At 33.1% G+C, this 11,266-nt stretch overlaps 1 protein-coding gene across 1 annotated transcript; it reads right to left on the bottom strand.

Annotated features, from left to right (window-relative positions):
- Positions 1-3,171: 3,171 nt before the first annotated feature.
- LOC111402125 (GDT1-like protein 3) lies at positions 3,172-9,958 on the bottom strand. The gene is made up of 9 exons (XM_023030209.1): positions 9,605-9,958; positions 9,464-9,520; positions 9,157-9,297; positions 8,760-8,858; positions 8,543-8,615; positions 6,433-6,518; positions 4,795-4,878; positions 4,519-4,578; positions 3,172-3,513 (listed from the first exon to the last, which is right to left on the bottom strand). The coding sequence occupies exons 1-9, from the start codon at positions 9,710-9,712 to the stop codon at positions 3,325-3,327; spliced, it is 897 nt and encodes a 298-aa protein (XP_022885977.1). The 5' UTR covers positions 9,713-9,958; the 3' UTR covers positions 3,172-3,324.
- Positions 9,959-11,266: the final 1,308 nt, after the last annotated feature.

The following is an 11,266-nucleotide window of genomic DNA, read 5'->3' as shown; positions in this document are numbered from 1 at the left end:
GTCCACTATCCAAACAATCTCTAAGACTATAAGAAAACGAATTCTCTAATCGATGAATTTATTAGGGTTTCATATCGGATTATTAATGGGATTTTCGTCTTATGACGCCTATGGAGGGAAAGATTATCGATTTCAATGAAAGATTCAATTTTGAAGGCATCAAACATGAGTCAATCTATTGAAATTATGAATTAGGATTTTTGTATGAGAGAATGGGAATCAAAATCTCCAAATTGACTATCAATTCCATGTTTGTTATTATGTTTTATATTGGTGATTATTGGGCGTTTAATGATTACCCAGATTTATGCTATATGTTCGTCTATGAATTGCCTTGTTACCCTTCCAGTTTGGCAAATATAAATACAATTTTGCAAATTAATTCATTTTCCACTTATTTTCCCTTGCTTAAGTATATCATTTATGAAACAATCTTGATTTAGGTAACTGGGGTCAAATATTTGTTAACAATGTGTTAAGGGTAAAATCATATTTTGATGCTTGTATCCTTTTATGAAGTCTTAGTTGAAATCAAAGTTTGGTGTTTGACGTAATATTTTGAGTGATCTTTTGTCTGCAGAGTTGGCCTTGGTGGTGGAGAAATGGTTGAATTTGCATAAAATAATATATTTTAAGGTTTTGATTGAGTGTTTGTCACTTTCATTTTTATTTTTTTTATCTCTTTTTTGAGTGACAAACATCACTTTTTAATAAAAAAGTATATGACATAAGTCAATTTTTTTAATTCAAAAGTGATACTTAATTTTATACAGTATTTTTATTTCCAATTTTTTTTATATGATTAATGGGTTGACGGGGTCGATATATGACGGTGATGATGAATTGACTTAAAAATGCTTAACGATGAACGGAGAAAGAGGATGAATGATGGTTGTGTCTTTTTTCCTATTACTTTGTTAAACCGATTCCAATGCTTTAATTTGTGTTTTGTCACTTTTTGTATTTTCTCACTTTTTTTAAGTGTTTCACTCTTTTTTTCTTCTTCTTCTTCCTTTTTTTAAAAAAAAATTTCTTTCACTTTTTTAGTATTTGTTACTTTTTTCTGACTTTTTTGGAGTGACAAACATCATTTCTTAGTAAAAGTGATATTATATGTCATTTTTTAAATAAAAAGCGACACTTAACTTTAAAATGTGATATTGTGACACTTTTTTATTAATTAAAAAAAAGTGACATTTTGTCACTTTTTAATAAAAAAGCTATAATTAATTTTACACAATACTTTTTACATTCAAAATAATTTTCATATGATTTTCCTTAAGATCTCTAATTTTAGGGGTATTTCTATAAGTTGTCCTTAAAAATTTTCCCCTTTTTCAAGTTTTTCCTTATTTGATTGAACATATTTTCTAGGCAATTGCTTTTCTCTTCCCTCCCTCATGTTACTTGTTTTTCCTTGAAACAATGGAATTCCAATTCCCATGGTTTTGGTAGGAATTTGTTTTTCCAAGTTCTTTTTTTTTTCTTTTAATTTTTTTTCTTGGCAATAGAAACAAATGCTATCCATAATTGTAACAAATTATATTCTTTTAATTGACAATTTTTATGAAAAACAAAGCTAAATGAACAACCAAAAATCCAAAATTTCAACATTTTTTAGGGAAAAATTATACCAATCAAATACATTTAATCGATAATTCTCAGTAAAACAAATTCTAGACAATTCAATTTTTTAGAATTCGTTTTCTTTCCACCCAAATTTCATTCTTACAACCAAACTGACCCTTATTGTAATTGGTGTTTTGTTACTTTTTAATTTTTTGTCACTTTTTTAAGTGTTTGTCGCTTTTTCGAATTTATCTCACCTTTTTTTTTTTGAAATTTTTATCACTTTTTTAAGCGTCTGTCACTTTTTTGAATGGCAAAACACAAGATGTCATTCTTTTAATAAAGAAGTGACACTTAACTTTAGAAAAAAATATTGTACAACACGATGTCACTTTTTAATAATATAACTGACAATTAATTTTACACAATATTTTTAATTTCAAAATACTTTTCATATAATTTTTCAAAAAATCCCTAATTTTAGGGGTGTTTTTGTAAGTTTCCCTTAATAGTTTGTGTTTGCTCTGAAGTCTTGGCTGTCTCTTCGAAAAGGAGATGATTGGAACATATTTGGGTCCTCAAAATTAATGTTGAATTAATGAGTATCTAGAGTTCAAATTTAAGCCTATGTTTGACAATCATTATTTTCAAACTCTTTTTTCTGCATATTTATTTCCAATCACATATTCACACAATAAAATATTTTATACGTAAACCTAAAAGTTTTCACTACTTAACTACGCATTTTCCTAAAAATCACTATTCAAAAAAGGGTTGTCAAACAGGAATCTCTTGAAATTTGATGAATGTTGAATAGTGTTACATCTCATACTTGAAAATAAAAGGTCACTTGACCACTTAAGCTCAAGTTTGACAATTGGTTTGGACCCCACGAGATACGACAAGTTCCTGGAAATGGAAACCCCTGTTTAAGCCCCATTATATTACATTACATTAAATTAAATTTTTCTCTCTCTTACTCTTACCCACACAATTTTCAATAAAATAATATTACACATAAATCAAAAATTTTTCAACCACTCATTTTTCAAAAAAAATACTATTCATCTAATTATATTCTACAAATAATGGGGCTCAAACGGGAGCTAACCTGTATTTTATTGGGTTTGATCCAAATATTCAATCAAAGTTTTGTATCTGGTTAAAAGGTCCTACTAGGTTATGGGTCCTTTTCAATTGTGGTGCATTTTCACACAAACTTTTCAACAATTATAAATAGGCCACGTCTTAAGAATTCACTCCATTCTCGTCCATCATACATATCACACCATGCCCTTGGCAATTTTAGCTCAATTAATTCTGCAGCTTCTTCAAGTCCTATCATTGAAAAAGAGACTACAAAGATAATTCTGCAACTTCATCAAGGCAGTAGGCATTAACACGAGATAAGAGTTGCGTTCGTTTCCATCCTCAAACGATCAAGTTGATGTGCGAATGCATGTGGACACGTAACTGCATGACATCGATGTTCTATTTGCACTCCTTTCATTTGAAATTAAGTTGAATGAGAGAAATCTCTCTGTTTGAGCTGAGAGGAGTGCATCAAAACTGGTTTTTCAATCCAAAATGTACATTGCAAGCTATTGGCAATGAAGATTTTATACTCCCAATCAAGCATGTATCATATTTCTCGGTTAGAATAATAATAATAATAAGTCAAAAAATCTGCTACCGAACAGTGTCAGTATTAACATTTCCTGGTAATAATCAGGTTAATCTACAAAACTTCAGTGGTTATAGAGGAGGATAAAAGTACGAAGACAGGGAGAAACCAAGGAAAAGCAATCCCCCAACAGTCGCAACAGTGCGCTGCGAGATCTTTGAAGCCAGCATGCTTCCACCGATGACTGCTAATGATGTACAAATGGTGTGTCCTATAGTGGCTCCAACAGCAACTCCCACCGCATTTTTGTGTGTAGCTAGCTGTAGAAAAGGGGAAAAGTAAATAAAAACTAAGCAAAATATAAATGTCGAACCACCTTGTGTTCATGGCTTAATTTTTTGAGAAGGGACATTTATTTATTTAGCCCTTGTTTCAGCCACATTATATTTCTAAGAATGCATTTTTGAATGGTGTATTAATGGAAAATGTGTGGTTAAAAAATAAAGAAAAGTTTTGGATTTATGTGTAATATTATTTTATTAAAGAATGTGTGGTTGAAATGACGTCAAATCACCGTTTAAGAATATATTTTTTTGAAAAAATGTGGCTCAAACATGAAATTTAGTATTCAACACATCACCTCCCGAGCAAGACAGTCATTCAATGTTTATCCAAAACACATGCACAATTTTCACAAAATGGATGTGACGAAACGTGCACTATGGATCTCTACTCTTCTGATACCACATTGAAGCACCTCAACTAAATGCTTAAAGGACACAATATTCGTTTAAATTTTGTCTCTAACTTCTTTGACGATTCAAATTTATAGTTTTGCAATTGAAAGATGCTGAGTAATCATGTGTCTCACCAAGAAAATTGCAGAGACTACGTGATGTTCATCTACCATCTCATGCATTCTAGTGTGTATTAAAGTAATAAAAGTAATCAAACGAAAAGGAGCTGACGTGCTAAAGTATGCACCTAAAGGCCACCAATGACTTAGACAAATAATCTACATCCAGTGCAAAAGTATGATGAAAGCACAGCATGATCCTGGATGGTGAGCCCACACTTTATGACAATTATTTAATTGAACGGGTTTTAGTGATATCCAATTTCATGAAGGGGAAACTATATATTAAAATTCATTTTCATGGTATTCCCGATACAAAGATTACCTAAATATTAGGCTGTGATTTTTAGCAAAAAATGGGAGAAAAGAAATGAAGGGATCCATGATCACTGTAGAAGTTGAGCTTGCTCGAGATCATCCACATATTCATAACCCAAAGAAACTTCACAGCAGGGAAGGAAAATCTTACAGCAATTGTTGCAATCTGGCTGCGATCCCCCCATTCAGCTAGAAATGTCAAAATAAATGACTGCAAATAAAGATTGTAGGAAGAATTAGTCATTTGTAATTTAATTGCCAGATGTTCAGATGTCATGAAAGAAAGGAAACAACAAAATAAGAAAAATTCCATAAATGCTGGATTCAACAGAATTTTATCAGCTTGAAAAATACAACAAAAAAAATAAAAGCATGAATATGTAATGAACTGTGAATGTTGCTTCAAGTATGTAGCAGTAAAATATACCTCTAAAAAGATTGGTGTACAAAATCTAGAAAAGAAACGTCGGAATGCTGTTTTCCCTTGTCCAGCTTCAAGTTTCTCTTCTACCTGACATATTCATAGTGTCAGGTCATTTCCACAGCATACGATGAAAAGGGCAAGCAGGGGGGTAGGGGTACAAGTTGATCCATGCAGCATATGGGAGATTCCAAGGCAAACAAACTGGATTTAAGTACTGAAATGAGAAGTGTCTTCAACTTTTCAGCAACATACAGAGTCAATCAAGAGAACCTGAGAGAGAGAGGTATTCTTCCTCTTCTAATCCAATAAACTTCTAATCCTTGAATCACAATAAGCTCATTTTCTGCCCTAATTTCCATTTTTCGAGAAAGTGTACACCAACATAAAACCAACCAAGACACTTTCATGAGCAAAACAAAGTTTTCAACAGAATTTTATCTTCAAAATTCTTTGAAAAGGCAGTGCAAGCATGATAAAACCACTATTCACAAAGTCAAAGTCTTAAAATAAATGAATTACTGACTAACTATTGACTTTAATGTCAAAGGAAAGGAAACACGGAAGACAAGAATAACACCGAGACAACAAAAAAAATAAAAAAGAAAGAGATGACATGCAAAATTACATGTTGTGGGTCTCTGGTCACTAGTAACCTGCCGAAAAGTTAAAATTTCAATGAGGGGTTGCACTTTAGCCCTTGTCTGAGCCCCATTTTTGCCAAGAAAATGCATTCTTGAATAGTATAACGATGTGAAATGTGTGGTTAAAAAATAAGGAAAAGTTTTAGATTTTTGTGTAATATTATTCTATTGAAGAATGTGTAGTTATGTCAAAACACTGTTTCAGAATGTATGTTTTCAAAAAAATGGGGATCAAACAAGGGCTTAATTGTGAGAGTAGAGGGTTGGGCATGCAGTGGCTCTTGTTCTCTTCCTCAATGACAAAAGGTCTTAAAATAAATGAAATAACCGACTACTTACTTGCTTTATCATTACAAGAAAGGAAACAATGAAGACACAAAAGAAAAACACAGAGACAACAAGAAAAATACAAAAGAAAAAGATAATGTGCAAAATTAAGCGTTGCGGGTCTCCTGTCAGTTCACTAGTATCTAACGAGATGTTTCAGTTCACTAGTATCTAACGAGATGTTGAAATTTCACTTCGGGTCCATACTTCAATTGTAGGAGTAAATGGTTCAGGTGTGTGCCTTGGTAAGGTAAGGCATAAGCTTTACAGAAGGACAATAAAAAAATAATGTCTTAAGGCTCCTAATGAATGCATTCATATAAAGTTGAGACAAGGGGCAAAATCGACTACAAAAGGCAGACGCAATGCTTCCCTCAGCTGCCCTAACACTTATGCCTTGAGGTATGTGCAAGTAAGTTAAGGCGTAAACTGGACAACAGGACATTAAAAACGATGAGCTTTAAGGCTCATAAAGAATGCCTCATAGGCAGAACTCAAGCCGTAATCCTTGGGCACTTCTGAAAACACTGTCCTAGTGCCAACAGTGCATTTAAACAAAAGCACACAGCAACTAAGAACTGAATTCAGCTCTAGAATAAATATGATCATGGTCTTTCATATTGGAAGATATGATAACTACATACATCTCAAGTTCCGAATTAGGAAAACATACTTCCTCCATTTCTTTTTTCTGCAAAGCTTTTGCATCTGATCTCCATGCGATATAAAGTAGTCGGAGCCCAAAAAAGGCATAAAGAACTGCAAGAGGGTAACTTTTTCAGATTCATAACAAATTTGATGATCCAATAGCAGAATAAATAGAAGCAGTTATCTGTACAGAATTGGAAGCAGAATATTTGTTCTCTGATTCTCATTAGACGGTATCAAGGCAATTTAAATTGTCAGTATGCCACATGATTGTGTAATAACAGCAGCACTGCATTTTATAACTGTGAAATTTTGTACAGAAGCAACTGAGAAGGGGCTTCAAGAAAACCAAATTTCAACCAGATGAAAAGCCTAAATTTAGAATATCAGCTTAAAAGAGGCAGAATTATCGGTCCAAAATCAATAATAAACTTCAAGTAAAGCAGTTGTAGGAACTTTACTCAATGACCTTAGATGGTACTTCTAGTCTCAATCCTTGAAACATCTAATATTTATGAAACCAATTACTGAAACCCACTCACAATTTTTCCCTCATTTAACCACATCCGCTCCTCCATCCATACTTCTTTCTTCTTCATCTTCATTCGCCACTCCTGTCTTCACCAACCCAACCACCCCCAAGTTCCTCCTCATTACTACACCTATTAGCAGACCTCCGACATTACTACCATACTGCCATGCACCAACACCCTCCTTGGTCTCATCCTCCTTCAATTCGCTAGACCTCAATTTCATCAATTCATTTTCAAATTTCAATTTTGAGTACAAAAACTATTTTTTTTTCCTTCAACAATTTAAGCAAGAAATAATCGAAATAGTAAAACAAATTAATTCATATATTTTGCATGTTCTTGATGACTGGCAACTAAAATGAATTGGACTGAATTTCCTTTTCTTCATTTATTGTTACAGAACTTCTTTTAACATCTGAGTTAAGCTTAACAGCCTCATAACTCATTGAACTTGCTGACTATCATTTTTTTTTTTTGTATCTTCTGGGTGATTTCCTCAACATTCTATCTTCACTGGCAGCAATAGCACGACAGAGGCATGTTAGGAGTGGACCAGATATTTCAGGTTAGCTGATGGGAAGTGGGGGTGGAAGAGCTGGGCTGGGTGATATGAAGTAAACAGCTGAGTGTGGGGTTCACAGGAAGCGAATTTGAAAAGAGATGGCGTTCTCTTTTTTCCTTCATCGATTTCCTATTTGATTTGGTTTGTAGGACATTTAAGAGTAAAGAAGAGTATTGGTGGGAGTATTGGTGGTTGAGGAATTGAAGATATATTAGGATAAATAGGATGTAATTTCTAATTAGATCAGATTTTAGTAATTTGATTAACAAGAATTTATTTTTTTTAGTAGTTATTTTGGTGTAGAAGCGAAATTGAAATTCTTGAAACAAGAATAAAGATCAAAAACTTAAAAAATATGTAGAGAATAATTTGATTATAATGGCTAACTTTTCTATCATATGATTGTCCTACATCATATCTATTAAAAGTTCCATTCTATTTAAATTCATTATCCTATAAATGGAACCCATGATTTCACTGTATTCAAGCTATTGATAATGAATTATTGATTATATTATAGATTTTCCTCTCCAAATTCTTCTTCTCTCCTCTTATTTTTCTTCCTATTTCTCTCTTCTCCTTCCCCTTTTTCTTCCATCTTTATATTTCTTTTCTCTATATCTCATTTCCTAAATTCTACTTCTCTGTTAATGCATCGTCTGTGATTGAGAAGCAATAGACGTTGATCCAACTATTTTGGTGGAATCCATCTAAAGTTAGGGTGGAAAATTACCGCTGCCATACTGCTCTTAAAAATATTACATGGGATTCACCACCTAGCTATGTGAATGTAAGGAAAGAACTACAGAAGAATTCAGTCTCTCCATGCCTTTCAACATCAAAAGATATATAAGCATGGGAACATCAAGGTCAAATTTTCTCGAATTTCTTATATAAACCATATTGAGTTTATAATCTTTAGAAAAACATCTTTTTACAAGTAAATGTTGACTCATTTGACAAAAAGCACAACAAAAAAAGGAAGGATTTTACAGGTAAAAAAAAAAAAGAAAAAGAAAAAAGCAGTAGAAATCGCAAACCGGTAGCTGCGCTGTTTGTATGCTTTCTCGATATTAAATTTGGTACGATCCTACCAAGACCAGTCGATAGTACCTAGTTAACACGTGCAAGGAGTCCAATCTTAGTACCATCCACAAGACAGCAGTTTCGAATAACCAAAAACACAGGAAGCCTGAATTATGTCTAAACAGGTGAAATACACTTCATTTCAGAAAACAAGACAAGAAATTAACCTACCGTCATCACAAACAAGGCACTTAGTGCTCCAGACAAAACAATTGACTTGGGGTGACGCATTGCCATGAGAGCAGCTATTATAAAAGTCTCATCTCCAATCTAAAAGCAAAACCATCATTAGACAATATTCAAGGAATAATCGATGAAAGCTCCCAACAAACTGAGTTAATTATCTGCCTGAAAGAAATTCTGAATTCATAAGCCAAAATATGCACTCCAGAATTTAAAGTAAGATCCAAATTAGTAAAACAAGCAGAGTATGTATCTCATCGAACTATATTCAACATCTTCGAGAATGCCATGAACCATCAAAAGCAGAGCATTAGAAAACCCCACTAACAGTGCGCAACAACATAAGTTTGGCAGTATATGGTACTAAAGAAATGCATTCACTAACCTCACTGACAAGAATCATGGAAAAGCTAGCAAAGAAAGCATCAAATACTCCAAGACCAGAGTCCAACTCAACACCAAGATTAATAGAATCAGGGTCGTTCTCATCTATTGCAATACCTGTCTTGATTTTGTCTACAAAAATCTGTTCAGCAAATTTAAAAAAGAACAATTATCATCAAACTTTAATAGTAAATCCATAGTTATTAATTAGCCATCAGTCTTTAATATTCTTCAACCAAGGTCCCAGTTTACATTTAGTCCTAAATAGCCAGTTTAAAAGATCAAATTTATACAAAGAGCATACTCACTTTACTTCGTCGGCCCAGATCCTTGATTCCAGCATTTGACTCCTCCCTTCCATTTTCCTAGTTATTTCAAACATGAAAACCAGGTGTCACAGAATATCAAGAACAAAATTTGAACATATAGAAAAGAGAAAAAAAAAATACCTGAGCAAGAATCACGGGAGGGGAAAAGAAAAGGAAGACGAGAAATATCAAGGAAAGGTAAAGAGAAATAGATCCCCAGTGAAAGGGGTTTGATTTTAAGAACCTCATTTTGTATTGAACTGACGAGAGAATTCCAATTCAGAGCTCGTCGTTCGGGGAATTTGAAAGATGAAGAAACATAAACAGAAAAATGGGATTCTTGTTATCCGGGATTCCAACGGGAATCAAGAAATGAGATCTAGTTGGGGATCCGAGCTTTGATTTCACCGATTTCAGCGAAAGACCCCCAAAACATCTCCGTCTGAAAGTAGGCTGCTTTTATGTACCGCGTATGACAGTTTGGCCAAACGTCAACACTTCCACTTGCTTGTTTTTATTTCGAAAAAATACTAGTAGTTTTTTAGTAATACGCGTGCAATCTGCAATATGGCCCCTATTGGGTCAAACATTTCTTATAATTTATATTTTCTTCAATTTATTAAATTTTAGGGTCCGTTTGTAAATATGAAATTAAATTGTCTAGAAAATGAATTTCAGAAAATTAAATTGTCTAGAATTATTTTCTTGAGAATTGTAAATTATTTTGTTTGATTGGTATAATTTTTCATGTGAAAAATGTTGAAATAAAAGTATTTTTTCGTGTTCATTTGATTTTATTTTATATGAAAATTGTCAATTAAAGATATATATTTTATTGGTATTGGGGATTAAATTTGTTTCCATTGCCAACAAAAAAAATTCAAGAAAATCATCAATCTCTCGATATTCGTTTGACTTTGTTTTACATGAAAATTGTCATTTAAAAGAAAATATTTTTTTACAATAATTCTTAGAATTTGTTTTTATTGCCAAAGCAAAAAAAAAAACGAAAATAAAAATAAAAATGCTACAGTAAGTGGGAAAACCATATATTTTCCTTAAAAATCAAAAAAAGTGCAAACTTCAAGACAACCAAGAATTCGAATTCCATGAAAAAAAAGTATCTGTTTCGCGCAGGTAATCGTTAGCAATTAAAAAGGGATCAGACGATTGTATAAGGAACAAACTTCTTGAGACAAAGTCCCAAAAAGGGATGTTTTATTAGCGATAATTTACAATTGGAACTAAACAGAATGTCTCCAAGGGGTGCAAGCACACGAGTACTGAAAGAAATGTTTAAATTTAAACTAAAAAAATTGAAATTACATATTCTCTGTTTGAAAGTGTTTGATTCGGGGGGTCCTTTTCTCTATGTCTTCTCTCCCTTTTATATTCACTTGATGATTTTTTCGTGACAAACTGCTTGGAAACTGCTTGATTGCTTTATAACTACCCACTCTCTTTATAGTGGCTAACTTGTCGTGGAATTGCCATCTCTAACTGCTGCCACTACTCTTCTTCGTTCAACCGTCTTCAGCTAGGTTCCCTGAATCGTGGAATGTGATAAGATTACTCAATAACTGCATTTCTGGATAACCGTAACAATTCATGTTTGCTAAAATCCTAGACGATTCAAAGGTATAGGCGAGAATAGGGTTATCGCTCTGGGCGACTGTAAGGCACTCCATTCGCTCAGATCTTGGGCGTCTTGTAAGTTTGGGCGATGATATTACTGTATTCGTGGGCTTCCACTACATTCATTAATAATCCTGTCTAGGCCTTTATTCTGAATTGCCCAATTGG

Source organism: Olea europaea, chromosome 10 (assembly GCF_002742605.1).
Source record: "Olea europaea var. sylvestris chromosome 10, O_europaea_v1, whole genome shotgun sequence".
Lineage (NCBI taxonomy): Eukaryota > Viridiplantae > Streptophyta > Magnoliopsida > Lamiales > Oleaceae > Olea > Olea europaea.
This window is presented reverse-complemented; position numbering and strand designations above follow the sequence as displayed.

Coding starts and splice junctions, on each gene's coding strand:
- LOC111402125 (XM_023030209.1), bottom strand. CDS start 9,712: ATGAGGTTCTTAAAATCAAACCCCTTTCACTGGGGATCTATTTCTCTT. Junction 9,521..9,604: donor CTCCCGTGATTCTTGCTCAG/GTATTTTTTTTT, acceptor TGAAATAACTAG/GAAAATGGAAGGGAGGAGTC. Junction 6,519..8,542: donor TACAAACAGCGCAGCTACCG/GTTTGCGATTTC, acceptor ACCCTCTTGCAG/TTCTTTATGCCTTTTTTGGG.